Below are 22,054 nucleotides of genomic sequence, written 5' to 3' on the forward strand. Positions count from 1 at the left end.
AAAGTGTTCCAGCAAAGTATCGATAGATGCGGCGTCGAAGTTTCGGAGAGTTCGACATGTAATACCTTCTGGGTCTGAAGGGGTGCTGCGGTTTAAGTGGTGCAGGGCGGCCGTAATCTCGGCTATGTGAATGGATCGTCAATTTGCGGTTAGGGGGTGCGTGATATTGCGGGTGAGGGGCGGAAAGGGTTTGTGGTTGTCCACTGTAGATGTCGCGCAGGGTGTCGAGGGGTTCGGGAGGGAGTTAGATAGGTTGTGTTCTAGCGTAACTAGCAGGGATGCAGTTTCGGCTTTGGTCGTCTCGTGGGTCGAGGAGACGGCGAACGAGGCGCCAGGTGCGTTTCAGACGGTTTACCAGCGTGCATTCTGGAGGTGAAGGACGAACTTCTCCACATCTTGTTTGAATTGTTGCGATTCGGATGTGTGGGCGGTGGTTGTAACGCTGTTTTTTCCAGCACCGGGTTAGACCTCTAAGGCAGCGCTTCCTGGAGGTGAACCATGTGCACGTCTGGGTTCGGTGCAGTTTCTATAATGGGTGTCTGTGTGGTGCATGCATTGATGTCTGTTTTGAGGGTCTCAATGAAGAATTAATGTCAAATGTCTGTGAGGGGAAAGTTAGTTGGACAGTCGCACTGCGTTAGGTGTGGAACTTGGGCCAATTAACAAAGGTGCATGAGGTGGGTCTGCATGGCGGTGGTGAGGGGCGCGGTGAAAAATTTGGATTATGTAGTTTTTGCTGTTGAGGGTGTCGTCAGGGCGTTGCCATGCTGTTCGTTTGATGTTGTGTGTGAACGTTAGGTCCGGTGTAGTGTAGCGTTGTATACTATTGCCAAGGCGCTTGTATATGTGTGGTTCGCTCTCTACACTCTTAATCTGGTTCCATGTAAGTTCCAGTTAAACGGGGCGATCCACATATTTTTATCTGGATCCAAACGAAGAATAACTGGAACGAGAGATATAAGTGGATCTTATCTGGAACTGTCCATTTGTTTTCTTTAGGTTTGTGTTTATTATGTGGAACCGAATAAATGAGGGGATGCGCTGTCGGCCGTTCCAGTTACTGTTCCACTTATGTCCCAGTAAAAATTTTGGACAGTGCTTTTGTATATTTTTTGCTCGTGTCTTGTTCCACATAACTTGTGCGCTGCAGTGAAGTATGCACTGAATCGTGCAATAACTGGAGCAATGAACCACATATATATTTGACGCGCTCTGGCGCACAAGCACACGCACAAGCACTTGCACGCACACGCCCAGACATAGATACAGACACGAACGCACACCCGCGCACCCACATATACACACACACACATGCATGCTGTCACACACGCACACACGCACGCACCACATAAAATTTAATTAACTTCGTCGATATCTATGGAACTGTCTTAGAGAAGTTTACTTATATAAGACGGCTTAGACGTATTTTTAGTGACGTTATTTGACAGAAAACAATATGTCCACTGCTATAACAACACCGTACAAAGCATGAAAGGTGCGAGAAAAGGGTATCTTAGCGAAAATAGAAATTTCACGAACCCCTTTCAGGTTGTCTGCGGCGCTCAGACCGCTTTAGTGAATATCGTCTTTTGCTAATTACAGACGCGCAGTACGTCTGAAATCACCAATGACTTGAATTTCAGAAGGACCAGATGTCCCCAGGTTCTCCTTCTGCGTTTGGGATAGAGCCGTGGTAGTGCTGAAGAATTCATTGGGCTTTTGTGGATACCTCATAAAGAAATATATATAGTTGTTGAGACTATTGCAAGTTCTGCATTTGGTTCACAAAGCGTCGCAGAAACATTGTTTTTTGCTCAATGCTCAGCCATCAGCTCGCTGTGTTGTAGTACGTGCACAATTTTAAGTGCTTTACAGGAACGTATGAATGGCTACAATCTGCTGTAAAATAGGTACTTAGTCCACTTTATTTATGCCCTGATGCGGTATATACATAGTGTTAACCGACTGTGCCGCATTTTACACTGCACGCAGCATGTCACGAATGCAGTTATATATGCTTGGATGTTCGTTAGCATTGTTCGTCTCGTGCATGCTATTAAGGGTGACTCACCTGATCCAATTCATATGGGACTCACTAATTCATGACGCAAATTCATGAGACTTACAATTCAAAAGCACCATGTACCGATACAAGAAGTTTTACAAATTCACAGAAATGACGCTAACGACCTGGTTTGCTTCTTCTAGAAATACAGTAGACCCACGTTTAGACGAACTTGGTTAAAACGAACACTGATTAAGAACCACAACATTTTTCTCTTGTAACGTCCACAATGCAATACACCTCCGCTTGAGACGAATTTCGGATAATACGCATACATTTTAAGTGTGAATACACTTTATAAGCGACCCCAAACCATCCACCGCCGGCGGCGGCGTCCGCAGTGCTCCTCTATAAAGAAACAGCATACGGCGCGAGGTTTCGATCCGCGGACTTTGCGGCCGCAGCGCGACGCTCTACCGATCAAGCCACGGACGCGACGGTGATATCAGTGTTGACGCGCCTTATATCTTTAACGCATTCAAACTACGTCGTGAGCGGCGTGCGTTGGCGACTCAGCGGCGTTATAGCGGCTTGATAACTGCGTGGTGTACACGTGATACTACAAACCCGATGGAAGAGATGGAAGAGAAAGGCGGCGAGGCGGTGGGCTGCGGGGGCCGAGCGCAAGCACCGCAAGCGGGCCGACAACCGTGCATTCACACTTTCACATTCTCCCCCTCGGGGAAGTGCGGGGGAATTTTTTACGGTCCGTTCGGGTTCGTCTTAACGGGAGTCTGCTGTATATCATTTCTTCGCAGAGATAAAAAAAAACAAGAAACGCATTTTGGTTTATCCAGTCTTCACTGGAAGGTGCTAGCGGTCTCACCATGCGAGAGTTTTATTTCTTTGTTTCAGTAGAGAAGCGACATATATCTAAAATATGCAAACTAGGCCGTTGTGAATATCGGTATGTATTTGTAAAACTATTCGTATTGGTGCACGATGGTTTTTAAGTCCGTTGGTCATGACGTAGTAAGTCCGATAGGAATGCTAACATGTGAGTCCCTTTTAATTTCCACAAGCAAAAACAAGAGCCTCTTTGCAAAGAGCGGTTGACTGGGTGAACGGAACTAAACCTAGATATACCACGTGATACCTGCATTATTTTGTATGTATTAATGCTGAAATGACATTGTAATTCCTAATTATGCTGTGCAGTAACGGCAAAAATACGCAGAGTTAACTTGCTGTTGTTGTGTCTTGTCATAGTAATTGAAGTTCATTGAATGACCCGCCTTCTCCAGCTGCTTCCCCAGTTGCTGTTTTCCTGTAGTATTGGTGTTCAGGAGGGAAAAGGGCTGGGAAACGGTCCGATGTATTATTACTTACTAATTAGCTGTAAGTAGCTTTATATAACGTGGGTATCTAAGAGCGTCGCAGTATATTTTATTGACTACGGAAAGGCTTGTTGTCAAGAAAAGCAGTAAATGAAGCCACGCCCTTTTGCATTCATTGTAAACAGTAAGGGAGAAATTGTCATCCAAAGTTAAGCTCGGATATCGCACGCACTCACGACCCTCCGCGAAAAACAACTTTAGCCAGTACTAACGCGCTAACGCGGCTATTATCTGAGCTTTGTTTCGGCCTCAGCGGGCGTAAACGTCCGCTTAGACGCATACGCCCGTTTTCCGAATCCAATAAAAGCCATCACGTGTGCCGAGTTTGTATGAGTTCTTATGCGGGCGCATCGCCAAAGCCTCCGCGAGAACGAAAGTACGCCGAAGCCATGAGGAAAAGACCGCCACTCCAGTAGCGCATTCAATGCGCATGCGTCAGCAGCAGCACGGCAGAGCTGTTTTTGCGTTGATTCACGGTACAGTGGGGCTGCAACGGGTACGATGACGACGGATGAAAATCGGGACTGCGTCAACACTTTAAACGACAGCAGCGTTCCCATCTTCCAGGATTCCCTCCGCTAATTTTACGGTCTTCCGCATGCAGCGCCACCAGTGGCACTCCCAAGCGGGTTTCTCAATTGCTCGCGCGATGCGCCTGATATTTACTAAAGAAATTCTCGGTCACGCTGGCGAGAACCGTTAGCGCCGTTAGCAGTTTAAATTGGGTTGATTGCGGCGTGCAACTGCGAATTTTTTCATATCCCTGGGCTGTATTTCCTGCTCGACGATGTGGAGTTTTGCCAGGAGGCGCAAAAAAGGTCAGTGCTGCTTATTTATGTGCTGGTAACGGTTGTTGTTCAGTGACATCCTTGTTAACTGCGTCCAATAAACATACCGCGTCTATGCCCGTTGTTCGTGTGTCGTTCATGCTTGTGGTCGCGGCGTGTAACATTTTGTGTTGGAGAAACGTTTGCAGCCGTAATTTACCACAACTCCCGTGTTCGTGGGTCAGAGTCGGCTGGAAATTTCTGACTGCGTACGTCAGAAGTTCCTGGTTTGCGCGTTTCTTGAGTGGATGTTCCCTTACTGTGTGGCTTTGCTTAGTTGTATATTGACGGTAGCTGTGTATGTCTGCGGTAGCGAATCTTCTCGGGTTAGTCGCTCGCGATAATCGCGCGTGCACACGTGTACAACTTCCAAGCAAGTTTGTCGGAGCGTCCGTCCTTAGATTTATTGGTATTTTTAAAACTTGCGTGGTGATTGCGGCGTTGTGTTAGTCTGATGAGTAGAATGCCATTTACTGTGCTTACCAGACCGGTAGTCGGGAGACGCTATTTCGAGTTGTGTTGATGTGCTTTCAAGGCGTCAGCTTACGTTTATCTGTGCAGTGTGTTATGCAGTTCCATGTTTCTTCCAATTCCTTTGACCAATTGAGATGATCTATTTTACATTGCCTGAAGTGTAGAGAAATGGAAGGGACAGTGGTTGTCTTAGCAGTACCGCAGTAACAAGCGTTTCTTTTGTAGGGGGGAAGAAATATGTGGAAACACGCAGCGGGTATATAGAAAGTGTGCTGCCGTTTCTATGCTGTTAATGTCAGTGGTAACTTGAGACTTCAGGATAATTATCCAATATCCATAATTAGTGGTTGCTACTTCAGGAACCGCGTTAGAAATAAGCCACTCTTGCATTTTTATGCCGTCAATGTCGGTGGCAACCCGAGAGTCGAAATAATTTCCGACAACGCTCCGGTGATAAGTTCTTGCATCACTATGTGCACCCAACATTAACCCATTTCTGTGCTTCCTTGAACTTAGAAAATATACTGGGAAAGCAGATTGCTACATTCTGTATTCGATCTGTGTAACCTGTCCAGATGCAGACTATGGCTGACTGTGGAGAAATTTGTCTCTACACTGGTAGTTTGCGACAATTGTTTTCCTTTGTCTGAAGAACAGAAATTAAAACGAATTATTTCCATTCCTTACATATACCTGTGAAATCATGGCTGTGGCATTCACTGTGGCTGAAGACATCTTCGGCACGCCGAGGCGTCGTCGTGACAAGTGTGCAGATTGTGAATGCATTGTGGAAGTCATAAAGCAACGAAAGAGTGCCTCTTGAGTGTTGCGTATTATACAGACGTTCACCACTCCGCATGGAGCAATGACAGGTGAGCCTAAAAATGTTCAAATATTTTTATATTTAAAATTGTTTCGCCTGAAAACGTTACCAGGGCTCGTGATGCAAAATAAATTTTAGCACAACTAATCAGGCCTTGTACGAGATCTTGTAGTACTCCCTTCTTAGAGGGAAGCGTAAATTTATGCTTCGATATTTTTGTACTGTTTTTATTTATAGGAAATAGGGCGGACCGGGACTTAAAACAATGGAACAAGGAATGCATACTGCCATTTTCCTGGTTCTTGAAGGCGTGTGTTCACCGTTCTTGAAGTCGTGTGTTCACAAAAAGGAAACACGTGAAAGCCGTTGTACGGGATGAAATCATTGCATTCTACTAAGTACGCACTCCCAGTTCTGGAACTTTGATGGTCCCTTTTTAGGTAGTTGCATTATACGTAATGGCTTCGGAACACCATTTCAGTGACAACTTGACCTGTAGGTGAAAACAACAGTAAGAGCTTTTGGGAACACGTTGGCAAAACTTTCCTGGAAAATCACTCCGAGGAGGCCCTGCCAGGAACGCCTGCATCTTAATTTTAGTTGGGTAAGTTGGCATTTTATTTTTGTGGGACTCAATTTATGGTAGTGTTTATTGAAGCTGGCATTTTATTTTTGCGGGACTGAATTTGTGGTAGTTTTCTTTGTAGCAAAATCTTACTGTTAAGAATAAATCGTGAACTCCAAATTGGGAAATACCTTCACATTCAGCCTGTTTCGGATGCTGCAACATGTGGACAAAAAGGCTATTATTTTGCATTCAAGTTTTGCAAACATTTTGCTTTCACATTGAGAGTTGCTGCTGTGATAATACGGCGCCACGGCCACGCCCAATGCGGTTGCTTTCCAAAATTAGAGAACTGCCATTGACAGTCTGTGCTAATATTTTTTGTACATTGTTAGCAGCATTCCCAGAAAAGAAACCAAGAAATCGCTGATATTTCAATCTATTACTGTGCTATAAAAGGGGTATCCTAAGCAACGCACTCATTTAAAGCCATCGTCTAACAAAATTTTCTTGTTCCTTCCTTAAAGGTACATGACGTGGCCCAGTTATTCTCGACGTCCAGTTATTTTGAGAGAAGAGAATGGCAGCGTAAATATTGTCTGCAAGAAACACGTCATGGATTTTCCGCCTGCATTGTCGCATCAAGATGTGGTCATCCTCCTCGCCGTATATTTCATCTTAATCTCCGGAAACTTATGCGACTTTGGAGAGTTCTTGGGACTTTTGCAGAGAGTTCTTGGCCATTTAACAGTGGCCTGGTGTCATTTAAGTTTAAAGCTCTGTTGAAAGACTTGATGTGGTCACTCTACTTGGGGTTTTAAATTATTGTTAGACGTTTAAGCCTATTCGGAAAGATATGTCGTGGTTCAAATGATTGGTAGGTGCAAGCGGCATGTCAACTGCCAAAGTGAAGTCGTGCTTTCCTTTGCAATTTTTCATTATTGGCACAAAGCGCAGGCTGCCTTTGCCGCTGCTCTGTTACTCTGTTAATGTAGCTAATGGCACTGCACTGTAACGTTTTTATTATTCAAGTGCAGCTCGAAATTTTTTCCATGGCAGTGCTGCTGTTGATGGATGCAAACGTGAGAGTAATTATTTACACAGACGGTTTGGGGTTTTATTAATCAATTTTTGTACTGTATCTTAGCTGACACCTAAGCCCTAGAAGAATGCGAAATATACGTATTTGGCTTGAATAAGTTGTTTACTTTGGACAAAGTTGCATTTCTCGCTTGTTAGAGGCAGTGCTTTGGTCACAAGCATACTGTCGTCATGATAGTAGGGTTTGTATAGCACGCAACTGAATTTTACCTCAGATAAATGTTTCGGCTGGAAAAATGCTTCCAAGTTCGCTTGGTAAAATTGGTCACCTGTATGTTTCAACGCTACCTGGCTTGGTTATTTGGGATGTCTGAATTGTTCTTGAGGGAACTAATAACGTCTTTAGAGTTAGGCTGCTTGATAAATTTTAAAATGCGTAACATGCTCCGAGCTATCTGGTTTGTAAAATTTTGTAAGATTCACACTGGGTGCTATGAGCTTTTTTTCGGATAAGTTATTTTAAATAGCTACAAATTGTCGGGGAAATAACGCGGCTTCAGTGAAAGGCTTTTTCAGGGCGCGTATATAGTCGGTTTTGGCTACAGTTAGCTTAATATTCCAGTTAGCTTGATATTGATATATGGTGTATGTTTTAGTTGTGCAATAGTGCCACATGCTTCCGGTAATTTTTTCTGTGCAAATGTTAAATTGTTAGTATTGGCTCCGGTGTTCTTTTCCTACATTCTTGCAGGTCTTGTGATAATCCAACCGTGTATGGCTTGTATTTTTGGCTTTTCCCTACAATTTAATAGCAAACTGCATTTTTTGGAACCGGGATGCGTAAACATGGTATGGCAAGCGCTGTGGGTACTTCCGCATTTGCGGTACCTGATTTCATGTCATAAAACAGCATATTTTATGCTCACTGTTGTGTAATGCTTTTTGAGTTACTGCGAGGATAGATGTAAAAGTCTGTTTGTGACGCGGTTGCGCTTAAAGCCATCTTTATTACCCACGTGTTTTTAGCAAAAAAGAATGGTAAATATTAGCAAAAATAGGAAAATGCCACTTAGATCGTTTTGGCCACTTGATATCGTTTTGGTATTTGATCCTGTACGCTGGTCATTTTCTGCCCAAGTGGAAACAGTTATGTCTCCGTATCTCAAATGTACGCAATACTACGAGCGAATAAAATTTCCTTAGTGTTTTTAAAAGCATTGTATCAGTGCTAATAGTTGGTTTGGTGTGTATTTTAATGCGAGTCTTGTTTCTTTTACATGCAGCCAAAACCCAGAACAGGATTCGGCAGATGAAGCCAAAGTCTCTGTGTGCCGCTCCAGGTATCTCAGACCAACTTTTATATAGAACTGTGCTCCGATAGGCAACTGTTGGGAACTGTCAGGGACCACACTGCTGCGGCGGTTTCTGTTTCCCAATTGTTGGTATCACTGTGGGCCATATGTCAAGGCTGCGTTAGAATGGTGCTTGCGGTTTCCTTCTGATACCAATGCATCCGCCAGCCTGGCAAATGACCTCAGTTTATACCAACAGGAAAGCAGACATGTTGGAAAAGTGGAGTCCCATAGACAGCTTCTCAACGTCTATCGGAACACCGTTTTATATAAACAGCTGGTCTGAAGGTACCTGGAACGGCGCACCGGATAAATCCATAATCATTTTACGTGGATCAGTGTTCCATTAACTTACACTACCAGTTTATTTGGAACAGTGATCCGTATATTTTTATTTGGAACGCCGATCCAGATAATATAGCTGCAAAAATATGTGGTGCACTGTTCCACTTACATTTTCAGGATATGTGGAACACGGTTCCAAATATATAAGTGGAACTTTTTTGCAAAAAAGTTCCAGTTACTAAGTGGATCTTATGTGGATCCAGATTAAGAGTGTAGGGCGAGGCGGGTAGTGTGAATGTCTTCCCAGAGCATACGGCCTTTTCGGTTGGTGCGGTGGTAATTCCATGCGGAATGGGGTGCATTGAAGTCTCCTTCGATGAGGAGAGGGGTATTAGCGGCCTCTGCGAGTGCGGTTTTGAAGAGAGTATGAAAGCGGTGCTGTAATCCTGGGGTGCTGTAAATGTTGAGGATGTATAGTATGGTTCGGGACGCATCGTTGCCGATTGTTTTTATGAGAGTGTGGGCAGGGAAAGTACCGTTAAGCTCCACAATATCGACCGTAAGATTGCGGTGGACCAGTAATGCTATTTCTGATTCTTTTTGGAGTGTCCTGTATCCCGTTCATTTGACGTTAGGTCCCGCATCTTGCAGAGCTATGATGTGGGGTGGTGTGGCGTCGTGGTAAATGTATGTTGTGAAAAGTGCTCTTTTGAACTTTAAGCCTAAGAGGTTCCACTGCCAGATAACTAGCTGTTTAGGGGTCGATCTAGTAATCAATGGTAGACGGAAGGTAGGGCTGCGAGAATTGGGGTGAAATGGCTATATTTTGAATGCTGGCTTGCATGCAGGACATTTGGGAGGAGAGGTTCTCTAAAGCTCTAAAGAGGACGGTGATGGTAGTGGCTTGGGATTATAACTGGGCTTTTAAAGGTTCTATGCGAGAGTGCGAGAGATAAGCTGAGGATTGGGGGGGGGGAGGGGGTGGTAGAGTGCGTGGTGGGGTGGGTGGTCTGGCGCTTTTAAGGTAGTGCGTTCGTAAGATGGTTCTTTAGTTCCTGTTTGTTTTGGATAATTTGAGTAGGGAGTAACTGTTCGTTGGCAATGCTGCTATCGCTTGCTGTCAGGGGGTATTGGTGTTGAGGGAGTAAGAGCCGGAGTAAATGCTGCTGGGGGGATGCTGCTGCCGAAAATGCTTGGGGGGTGCTGCCGCCGAATGTCGGAGGTAAGTACTGCTGCCGAAAGCAATCGTAGAACGAAGATCCCGCGTACGCCGAAAGCAGAAGTTATAAGGCGTCGACTGACACCATACTCAGCCCGCAGTGAATTGGGAGCCCGTGGTAACGGCGAGGCAAAGAAGCAGCTCATGTGGGGCACGTCATAACTGCATGGCCCCCTTGGTGGTCGTCCTCTCTAACAAGAGAGTGACGTAACGAAAAGCTGACGAGTGTTCCCGCTTGTTGTCCCTGGTCTCTTCCGTTAGTAATTGTATCTTTTCATGCTCGATAGCAACTGGCCCAAATTTCTGCCATAAACCTGGCCTGGTTATGTTGGATGAGGATGGACAATGAGCTTCGCTACGTACACAGTCACACACGTCAAGGCCCGCAGGCTGCTGTCAGATGCACATGGCTGCGCTAAGCGGAATAGCGCTCTCAATCGCGGCTTCCGGTGTTTTACAAAGGTGGCGAGGACAGAAGGTTGCGTATTTCCGCCATTTGGCGAATTTCACAATTAAAGGGCTACCGTGTTCTCAATGAACGCCTTCTCTGTATAAAAAAGGTGTATTATTTTGGATGCAGAGCATCTGATTCACTCGCCTTGTCCCTCCGGCGTCATCGTCGGCGTTGTCCACCCCTCCCCAATTCTCCTCGCCGCTCCAGCGGCGCTCTCCGCCGCTCACCCCCTCTCCTCTCCGATAGCGATCACTCTCTCGCGAGGGGCATTGGATTGGATTGGATTGGCTTGGCTTGGCTTGAATTGGATTGGGAATGGATTGGATTAAAGTGGATTGTGTTGGATTGTGTTGCGTCATAGCCGCGGCACGTGGCGTCATAGTCGCGGCAGACGCGCTGGGGCCGGCGCATGTGCAGTACTCGTTATTCCGCGGTTTCCTCTCCTTCGGGCGCGCTGCGCATATAACCGGTGTGCCGTTCTCCGGCGAAGCAACATCCACGCTTGGCTCAAACACCTAGAGTGCACGCCGCTTTACAAGTACGCCAACGTCGTCATCGACTGGGACCGGCTTACGCAGTCCCTTAAACGTTATGCGCGCTATAAAACGCGGTCCCTTCGCCGCTCCGGCTATGCGTCGCATCTACACAGGGGTTCCCACGAGGGGAGGTGGGAGTGTTCTTTCTTTTCTGTTGAACTTGGCTCCTGCGATTAGGCAATCACTGTTTTCATGCGAAGTGTCTAATATTTCGAATATGGTTATACCCTACATGCGACTAGCTAATCTCCAGAGACAGCTAGATTCTAAAACAAGTTGCAGGAAATTTTTGCTTATATGAGCACGTGATGTTGCCCAAGCTGTCACCCTCAGCTTTATACGACACGCGCTAATGCCATCATATTTCTCAAAGAGATTTCTCCAGTCGTGCACTACGCTGGCATACCAAATAGCTATCGTAACCCATGCGGCTGGCCGGCCGCTCTTTCTCTGTCGTGTCTATCATGATATTTCCACGTTGACAAGATAATAAGGTAAAGAGTTTGCTAATTGCACAAGTCTTCTCCTTGCGCGCAGCACTGACTGGGCATCAAATAACAATCATAAAGGTCATGCTGGCGAGACAGAAGCTTTTATTTTCTCCCCCCAATTATATTCGTCTAACTTTCTCTCATAAAACAGGCCCGTTATAAATGGCCTTGTGTTTGCAACTACTACGTACACATTTCACGGACACGATGTCGTAGGAAAACAGCGTTGATCACTTATCTGGTGCGTCGCCACTGGTTCACCTCGTAGAGTTAAAATTTCTTATGTCTGTTTGTATCTGCGCTTAGTTCAATCAACAAAACATGGGAAGGCTAACTGTTTCGAAAAATCGAGACGTCCGCAAACTTGCATACCTTCCGTACGAAGTGATCCGCTAGTCGGCGATATCCACTTGCAGTGACAAGGACACTGAGTCCCTAACGGGGTAAACGAGGCAGAAAAGGGGCGTACACCATACGTCCATCCTTGTGTCAACTAAACCGAAACGTTAGGAGCAAAATGTTGGTCTTTGTAATGGTTTGCACAGTGGTGCAATTGAAGCCATTACAAATCTGTGCATATGATCTTGAAGAAAAGTAATCACGAATAAACTACGAAATGACTGTGAGTTTGGTTTTCTCCTTGTTTCCTTGAATCAACCCGGCAGAATACGTCCTCTTCGTTTTTTTAACCAGCCCCTGCATTCTTGCCCATTATGCCGAATGCTCAATAACTTCATAAAATCACCGCAGAAAAGGGAAATCTCGTCTAGAGTAACGCCACCACTTCAAGATTAACAAGGTTAAACTAGTATGCATAACTGTGAGTAGTTGGGGGATAATTTATTAGATGCGACGCATCTCTTGCTCTGAGGCATGTCCCTCCTGCGTCGGCGTCGGCGTAGGCGGCGTCCACACGCCACCTGCCCATGTGCGACTCTCCTCCGCTCTTCTTTCCTACAGCTGTGCGCAACACTCTCACTCCGTCTCAATATCATGAACAACAGCTGCGTTCGCGCGCTTCGCTCGCTTCGCTCCGCTCCCGTCGCGCAAGTGCGCGCATGCGCGACTCTCCTCCGCTGTCTCCTCTCCTTCAGGCGCTGTGAATATAAAGCGGGTAGCGCGCTGCGGCGGTTCAGTCAGCGCTCGCTCTCCTTCGACTTCGCGTCACAACGCGTTTCACCCGATTTAGAAAATCAACCCAACGGAAACACCAATTGAACCCCCTGATGCGTCGCATCACAGCAGGTTTCCCTGGCGGGAAGATGGACGTAATTTAAAAAAAAAAAACGAAACCGCCTGTGGTCTTTTCGTGGAACTCGGCACCCTTTCCTGCACCATATAGAGTCTGGACTCAGGGTAAGGCTACCAGAGCGGATTCCACGTAAGCTTGAAACTTTTTACCATCGGTTGCGTCTCAAAGCAAAACTCACGAACTCTTACCGGTGTCGCCTCGGTCTAATTGCAAATCTCTGTTGTGATAATTGTGGATTACCGCAAACAGTAGAGCACGTCCTTCGAGAGAGTCCGGTATACATCCGCCAAAGAAATCACCACGCACAAAAGGTTGAGTGCCTCAACCACGGATCTATATCTTTGAAAGGTCTCCTTGGACCCTGGCCCTCTCCATAATCTGAGAGAAGCGTGCAGGTTGCTCTTTCACTATTTACACAAAATTGGTGTTGCAGAAACAATCTAGAAATTGACCTGCTTGGTCGTGTGGACTTCTACGTCACCACGCAAAGCTTCATGTTTACTTTTTCTTTTAACCTCCACTTGTTTCCCCCTCTCTACTGCACTACTTCCTTTAGGGCCCTTACTCCCTTCTCCCCATTTCCGCCGAGTAGCATGTAGGCGGGAACATGCCGTCAAAACCTCTCTGCTTTCATCTAATAAAGAGCTCTCTCCCGCTCTCTTTCTTTCTCTTTCTCTTTACTGAAAAATGCTCCCGTTCATAGATCGAAATGGGATAGTTTTCATGGCTTTGCAACATGGCAGACGGACATGCTGAACTTGAAACACGGGTAACATTGACGGCAAATGCAAGCTTTTGCCACCAATATTTTCCATTAGAATATTAAGAAACGTTGGGGTACACTTAACTCCAGAATAGTCACTCTTGACAGAAGTGCGATGAGCGGAAAGTTGCATCTGCCAAGGAAAAAGGAAAACGCGCGAAGTTATCATTCTGTTCTGTTTCTGAAATGAACCCCTTATTATAGCCGTTTGATTTTTCCTTTGCAGTGCGGTCCGTGAAGGAGAAAATCAAGAGTATGCGCGACTACTTCGTCAAAGAACTGAAGAAGGAACTCGCTGCAGCACAGTCATCGCCTCCCGGGCGTTACGAGTCGTCTTGGGAACACTTCAACGCCTTTCACTTCTTGCGGAGGGTGATCTACAGCGCCCCCGCCGCTCCGCAAACCGTCGACATGCAACAGGCCGTAAGAAATTTTGCCCTAATCGACGACAGCTGTGCCCAGGAATGCTTGCATGCGTGCATGAGGAAACGTAGAGCGCCCATGATTACAGGACGACCATTCAATAAAGGGACAAACATAACGCTTTATGCTCTACAAACACTGTTGATGCGCTAGTAGCACATCTTGAAACCATTTCGTTCGTTCATTTATTCTGTGCTCGTCCTCTAAACTTCGGCGCTTTAAGTCTTCTCATGTCTCGATACCAACTAGCCCAGCACCAAGCTTCAAAGAAATTGAATGCGTTATGCTGCCTGATTTCTAGGGGCATGCAGTGTACTTTTACACCTGCCCTCGATAGCGTCCGCCTGTATAAAACTCGAGTCTAAATCGAAATGGGGGGGTCTTTAGATGGGTAAGAAATTGGCTCGTAACTTTGTTAGGCGCCTGGGTCACGGCCGAATGCTCTACTGGCCCGTTTCAGCCCGACGAACCTCACCACAACGTCTAATGTATCTGCTTTTATACACTCGAATGAGCATCGAAAGAGATGCCGGTGCTGACGCTGTTATTCTCCTTTCTACCATAGTGTTGAAAAGATTCGTGGCGCACAGCAAGCAGAGGTACGCGTTCTGAGAGCTGGCCAGTTTAACTAATCTTGCGAGGATTTTTAAAAACCATAAAAACAAGCATAAAATAAACTTAAACCGCGCCCAGCTCTCAGAAGGACGAAACGTAGTACGGCATAATTGGTACTACGATTCGTTACAGCGCCATCCCCGAAATACCTTCGACATTTCCGAGAAATTTTCATGTTCAAACTTTGTGTGTTTAAAGGGACCATGAAGACAAAATGCAAGTTTGTTTCAATGCTGACACCAATTTTTACGTAAACTTCGCTCAAATAAGCTGTATAAATAGGAAAAAAGGGAATGGCCATGCGACCCACTAGCTCATTTCCTGCAACAGAACCTATGATGTTATACCAGCCAGTTCTGCGATTGGCGGAGGCCGGCAAAGCAAACGCAAATTAGGGTGATCTTATAAGCTTGCCGAACGAGCTATTTGCGCTTAAATGTAGGGTGCATACTTTTTATATCAGTAAGAATGGTGAGACAAACAGTAGAAGTTACAAAGCAACGTAAACATAAAAGTACCGATGCGTACTGGTGTTTGCACTTCGCGCACAATGCTTGGTTTAGATGCGCAGCACTGCGGGCCTTTATGGTTCTCTCATATGACACTCACCAACTGACGTAAGCGACGGTGTCTTACACGACCATATTTGTCGAGCGTGCACGATGTTTCACGAAACAATCATTTCTCTATGAACAAAAACAAGCCTAGTTTGAATACGGTCACAAACAAACCAAATGCATAAAAAGGCTTGCCGCCGTGTGGTGGTGTCATCTAGGTTGACTAACGCATAAAGTGGACAAAAGGGTAAGGCCAGCAAAACAGCCCTGGAAAACCAAAGACAAAGAAAGACTTGAAGCGTTCTTCCTTCAGCTGGAGTCCAAAATAGAGGACGTAACAACGTAAGAAGGGCTCGAATAACGTTGCCTGAAAGTAGCCTAACATGCGATTTGCAAAACAGAACAAACGGAAACAAGATGAACAGCATGGTTTGGCAAAACAGTAAAAGCTGGAATAGCTGAGCGCCGTACCTTGTCGAGACTTCACCGGCACACAAAGGAGGACACTGCAGCAAAAGAAATTGCTTAGAAACACTACCGAGATAAAAAGAACAAGTCCGTAAACTTTTGGCAGAAAAAAATAGCTACAACATACAGACAAGTATATAACAAAGGAAATGAAGCACTACAATGAAAGGTTCTGGAGATACGTGCACTTCCTTGAAACCAACGAACCTGTCAGAACAACCTTCACCCTCCAGACACAGTCCGGCCTTAGACTAAGCCCAAAAGAGGAGATGGAAGCGCACATGACAACGCACTTCAGGGCCCTGCAAGTCGTACACCCGCAGGCAGCGACCACCCTAGGGCCAGAAACCAAACAAAGCACAGCCCCTGCTGACATCAAAGACTCCCTGGTAGGCCCCATCACACCTACAGAACTCGAACGACGCATACAGGACTTAAAGAACCAAAAGTCACCAGGCATCGACGGCATCCCCAACGAGTTCACAAAAGCAATGAAACCGAATGCAAGAGAAACCCTGTGCCACTGCTTCAACACAATCCTGGACACGCAGAAAATACCACCCAAGCGGAAACAGGCAGGGTTAAACTAATATTCAAAGGCAAAGGAAACGATGAAGATGACCTTAACGCCTACCAGACAATAACAGGGCTAAGCAACGTGTCAAAACTGGTTAGCGCAGTGCTCAACCACAGACTACAAAGCTACTGTGAAATCAACGGCATTGTAACAGAATCCGAAAACGGCTTTCGACCACACCATCGCACAAGTGACCACATGTTCACACTCACCCGAGCAATGGAAATGAAGGAAGCAGAGAAATCTCAGTTCTATTTGGCCTTCCTGGATATGGAAGAAGCGTCGACTCGATCCCACACCAAAAGCTATGGGGCAAGCGGAGTGAGACACATGTAGGAGCCAAATTTATTGATATTATAAAAAGGCTGTACACATACTGCACAGCCGCGTACAACCTCCACAACCTGCACAACCAAAATTCGGAAGAAATCAAGCTGACTGAAGGCCTCAAACATGGATGCCCACTGACACCTACACTGTTCAACATCTGCATAAAAAACGTGCTGAAAATGCTGGATGGAGAGGGCTGCAATCAGAAGAGAGGGAAAAGAAGTGTACACAAAAATCTCAGGCCTGGCTTCCGCAGATGACATCGTACTAATAATGGCAGAACCAGAAGCGGACCTGCAACACCTCCTAGACATCTGTACCCGATTTAACCTTAGTAGCGCATGGAAAACCAACTAACGAAGCAGTAGAGGGAGATATGGGGTGGGTGTCGTTTAAAGTTCAAGAACCACAGAGTAAAATATGTTTTGAGATGAGGTTGAGAGCAATGGATCAACGAAGGTGGGAAGCTAAGGTTTTTTGGTACCCATACTTGAAAAGCGTGGACTCGAAGTTGTTAAGGAAGACTAGAAGGCTAACGATGAAATATTGACAGAACAGTAGAGAATCCAAAATAGCCAAGGTAACCAAAAAAAAGGCAAGACAGATTCACACGACTAAATGGAGAGAAAAAATGTAAGCTAAAATGTCGTTAGAGATGTACAGGGAAGAGAAATTGAACATCACAAAGGAAAATTTCTACGATAATTCCCAGAGCAGTGCTTTGCATTTTGAGGCTAGAGCAGGTTGCTTGCGAACTGAGAGCTTTGCGGGGAAGTATTTACAAAATGATGGTGAATAGAAACAGGAAAGAAATAGAAACTATGCGGCACATAGTCTTAGAAGGCGAGGGTATCCATCCAAATCTACATGAGGGAAATATTCGGCTCCAGAAGCCGACTTAAGGGTAGCGCAGAAGAAGTTAACTTCAAGGCGATCGAGGCTACGAAAACAAGATTAGAATGCTCCTGGACGAAAACCAGAGAGCGGAATATTGCCTAGGACAGTTACCACCTGTAACAGGAAAAAAAAGGTGTTTTGTGCCTAAAAGACTTTTTGTGACTACCCTAAGCAGCGCTAGTATTAAACAAAGAGTATAAAACATACGTATATTAATCCTATCTTGTAAGATGACATGTCATCGCCCCGCTACAAAGGAGAAACCAATAGCAAGCATCATCAATCATCCTCATCATCATAGATATTATTGAGATTATAACGCCGCTCACAAAAACAGGAACGTTGTATTAAAGCAACTTCAAACGTCAGTTAATAGCCGAAATGGGTGAGCTAAAAAATAAATTTTAATTGTACCGACCTTTGTCCAGGCAGCCTAAACTGTGGAGTATACCAGGATTACGCTTGATAAACGGGTACTCCGCAGCCCTCGAACGTAGGCAATGTGCAGCCCTCCCAGGTGTAGAAAAGTAGAGTGGTAAAAGATGTGGATGCGGGGTAATCGCCTGACGTGAGGACAAGTCCAGTAGTTGTTTCTCATCACTTAGAGCGGCTTGTGTCATGAACCATTTTCGAGGAGCCATTAACTTCTTCTTATGATGACCGTAGGCCCCGACTGTTGCGGGTTTCTTTACTGTGGAGATCACGGGGTCTCAAAGATTGTAATGGAAAACCCTTACAAAGGAGAGTACTCGCTTCAGAGACGACAGCAATCGAGGAAAGAAGCACTGCCACGCAAAGTACGAATAGTCAAAGACCCTTTCGGAAACTGGAAAGTAGGAGAAGGAAGAAGACAGGGGAAATCCAAGGGGTGGAATCATGAAGGTGACGAAGATGAAGACAAGGCCACTAGGGGATGATGATGACGATGCTCAATCATACAAAGAACGCACCATAATCATCATTTCCTACACTCATCCGGGGTTACCAACGAACCAACCAACCAAGACCGAAACCCGGTGGCCTGGCACGGCGCTTCCTGACTACGTCCGGGAACGCATCCTTGGCTTCTAAAGGCGACAGGCTCGCGACCACCCAAGCCCCACCTGTCATCGCTGACATCCGCGCAATTACTAATTGCTGACATCCGCAATATTACAATCACGATTACTAATGTGAGATAGTTATTTGCCTAGTAAGTTTACCCCGCGAACTAAAACCTTAAAAAAACTGTACTTAGGTGCATTAAGGGCTTTTTAGTCGACCATCAGTCACTGCTGTGTATCCGATCTATAGCTGTTGATTTTACGTTACGGTAACAGCTTCGTTGTTTAACACACTTTTAGTGTTTTAAGAAAAAACAGGTATTCGAGTGGGCAGCTGTACATTATAACAGCGCCAACAGTTATATAGCATTGAATATTGGTGATCCACTACGCATGGGCTGACAACGGTGACACAAAGCTCAGCTTCCATGCCGCTTTTCCTGGCTGCACATACCTGCGAATGTACAGCTGCGGTTACTATAAATATTTTCGGTCCTCACGCTATATTGCTCTGTTGACCATACAGAAGCGCACACATGAACCTGTGCCACTTGAAAATGTTTGGGAAACATCTTGAGGCACCATATAGAGCATGCCTGAAAAAACAAAACAGAAGGATGTTCATTTCTGGCCGTCGCTTGTACTCAAGCAAGAATAACAGGGTATTGGCCAAGGATATGGTATCTTCGTTATTACCCACCGCCGAAGTCGGAACTGAGATTAAATGAAGAAAACTGGGGTGACAGCCGAGCTTGTTGGAAAACAAAAAGATGCTTGTTCATCGTACCAAATAAAGCTACCAGAGCTCTTCATTTTTCGGTTGTCTCGCGCTTTACAAAACAAACAGCCGCCATTGAAATCTTTTATCGAAATCTGGAATACAAAAGAAAAGCTGAACTGCGTTCAGTGCTTCTGAAAATAGAACTTAAGCTTTTGACTTCACGGTTCATTTAGGGGCACGATTGCGTTTCTAGAACGCGCGCTGTGTTTGTCCAACTTATTAAGTGCTACTTAAATTGTTCACCAACATGTTAATAATATGTCCCCTTTATATTTCAGCGTTCTTCACCGGTTGAGGTGGACCATAAGCCAAAAGTGCCTGCACTTTCTGGCCAGAGCGGGACTCTGAATCCCTCAGTGACGTCAGAGGCCGACAGCAATGGCGTCCTGGCAGGCACCGCCGATGCCAGAGGGCAAGACTGCATGGGCGGTGGAGGCCGTGGAGAAAACATGAATCTACTTTCCGATGGAACTGACAATGCGCTATTCTGTGGCCAGCTCATGTTAGAACTGCGCAAGATGACCGACGTGCAGAGGGACTACGCCAAGCTGAGGTTTATGCAGATTTTGTTTCATACTAAGTACAGTGCGGCGCTTTAGTCCCGTTGGCACACCAAGCGACGATGGCTCTTGGAAGCGCCCGAGCCATCGTGAAATACTTTTGCGTACACTTTTAGCGCAGAAAAAGAAGATGGCTTTCAGTGTGTAGATGTAGTTATTGGGAAAAAATAAATGTTGTTGGGGAAGGGAAGTGGAGGTAAACTTTGTTATGTCAAGAAAGACAACTAGGTCCTCAGCGTGACTTGCTGGTTTAGTTTATGGCGTACATTTTGGCCACGTGCATCATTTGTCGTACAGGTGCATATTGTGGGAATGCTGTATGGTTTTGTGTTCAGTTTTTAGCTGAGTGATGCAGCTGAAGAACTAATATGCGTCAAATGAACTGCACGCATTATACCGCACAGTGTCCTTGTATGAACCATTACCGATTATTACAACGTCTTGATTTTCGTAGGACCAATCTTCTTGAATACCATCTCCACCGCAGGAAGGTTTTTTGAAGAAAAAGGAGAAAAGGTATAACAACAAATAAAAATAGAGGAAGCTTGGCTGCGTGCGAAATTTTAACTAAGCAGCTATTTTCATGAAGACTTGAAGGTTCCTCTAACAAAGGTTCCTGGGTTGACTGAGAATGCGGGCACACAACGGCTTATTTACAGTATGTTGGAAAGGATTTTGGGCTCTGTGTAATGACCGCTTTCACGTGTCACGCGGGCGGGGAGCTACCACAACAGCTCTATTAAGCTTGATTTATTATGGGCTTTAACGCGCCGAAGGTGTTACAGGGCTACGAAGCGCGCCCTGGTTGGAGGGCTCCAAATTGATTCTGACCACTCGAAGATCTTCAGCGTGCGCTCAAATCTCGACACACGGGCGTTTTCGCGTTTCGCCAATATCAGAAAAGAAGTCACCGCGGCGGGGATCCAACCTGGTGTGGTTATATTTGCTGCTATAAGGTTACGCTCGGGCATTTCTGCCTGTGTAGATTTAGTGGCGCTGCACCTATTTTAAACATGAGCTTTCGCTGATGGTGAGGTTGATGTGGATAATGGTGGGAAGGGGCTCTCCTGTCTTACCAAGATGGCGGTTATAAAAACACCTGACGTCTTTAACAAAATGATTCGACATGCTCTTTTCTTTTTAAATTGCTCCTTAACCTCTCCCGGTGACTATAGCTTAAGCCTTTTTACGTCTAAATGAGTGAGTAAAAACATTTTATTGAGCCGGTGAAGTGGGAGTGGTTCCTTATTCAAGGAAGCCATGCGATGAGCAGGCAGCCTTCGCTTTGGAGGCCAAAAGTGTCTGGGCGTCCAGATCGCTGCTGGTAACCAGGTTCTCCCACAGCTCAGGGGTGAGAAGGGGGGATGGAATATGGAGAAGTTTGGGGTTGGGCTTGCATTCTAATATGATGTGGGGAAAAGTACCGGGTTGTAAGCAGAACTTGCATTCGGCCGGAAATTGCGTTGAAAACATGCGATGGAGGCAGACTGGGTGAGGAAAGGTGTGGCTCTGCAGTCGGCGAAGTAGGGATTCTTTTTCTTTTGAGAGTTTACAATGTGGAGGAGGGAAGTGCGGTCGTTCAAATCGGTAATATTGAGTGATATCTTGAAAAGTCAGTTGAGGGACGGACGGTTCGGTATCGTCAGTAGCCTGGAGGGATAGGGCGCAGGCTTGCTGGTGAGCAAAGTTATTGCCCGTCAGTGAGGAATGGCGACAGGTTCAAATGAGGGTGACTTTCCGGCAAATTTGATGCTGAGACAGTAGTTTCAAAGTTGAGCGGGTCACCCTTCCGGATAACCCGCCGCGGTGGCTCAGTGGCTAAGGCGTTGTGCTGCTGAGCACGAGGTTGCGGGTTCGATTCCCGGCCTCGGCGGCCGCTTTTCTGATGGAGGCGAAAAGCAAAAACGCCTGTGTGTACGAGATTTCGGCGCACGTTAAAGATTCCCTTGTGGTCGAAATTAATCCGTAGCCCTCCACTACGGCGCGCCTCATCGCCTGCGTTGCGTCGGTGCGTTAAACCCTACAATCAATCAATCAAATCAATCACCCTTCCGGATAGAAAGCTTCTTGAGGCTGCTTGAGAATATGTGATGATTACGGGGTTCTTCGTATGGATGAGGGCTAATGCAATGGCGAACTTTTCGGCAATCGATGTTGACGACGTCTCGATTGTTGCAGAAGCTACGAGGGTGGTCGTGGTGGTGACGACGGCTACTTGACGCTGTCCGTTGGGGTAGGTGCTAGCGTCCGTGTAAGAGACATCTGCCAGCTTTCCGTAGATTTTCTCGTGCGCTTGACATCACGCTTTTCGGCGGCCGG

The 22,054-nt window shown here is 45.9% G+C and overlaps 1 protein-coding gene and 1 long non-coding RNA gene across 2 annotated transcripts in view; both read left to right on the forward strand.

The window, feature by feature from the left end:
* Positions 1 to 19,920, forward strand: part of LOC144167420 (uncharacterized) — a 26,512-nt gene extending 6,592 nt beyond the window's left edge. Inside the window, exons 2-3 of the mRNA XM_077696686.1 lie at positions 13,711 to 13,907; positions 19,454 to 19,920. Coding sequence (XP_077552812.1) covers positions 13,711 to 13,907; positions 19,454 to 19,774 — 518 coding nt within the window. The 3' untranslated portion in view covers positions 19,775 to 19,920. The remainder of the gene's footprint in view (positions 1 to 13,710; positions 13,908 to 19,453) is intronic.
* Positions 3,650 to 5,937, forward strand: LOC144169266 (uncharacterized). The gene is made up of 3 exons (XR_013322407.1): positions 3,650 to 4,220; positions 5,435 to 5,575; positions 5,764 to 5,937. It is a non-coding gene; the product is annotated as an uncharacterized LOC144169266 (long non-coding RNA).
* Positions 19,921 to 22,054: the final 2,134 nt, after the last annotated feature.

Source organism: Haemaphysalis longicornis, unplaced genomic scaffold (genome assembly GCF_048455015.1).
Source record: "Haemaphysalis longicornis isolate Haplotype H1 unplaced genomic scaffold, Haemaphysalis longicornis Haplotype H1 scaffold_2, whole genome shotgun sequence".
NCBI classification, from domain to species: domain Eukaryota; kingdom Metazoa; phylum Arthropoda; class Arachnida; order Ixodida; family Ixodidae; genus Haemaphysalis; species Haemaphysalis longicornis.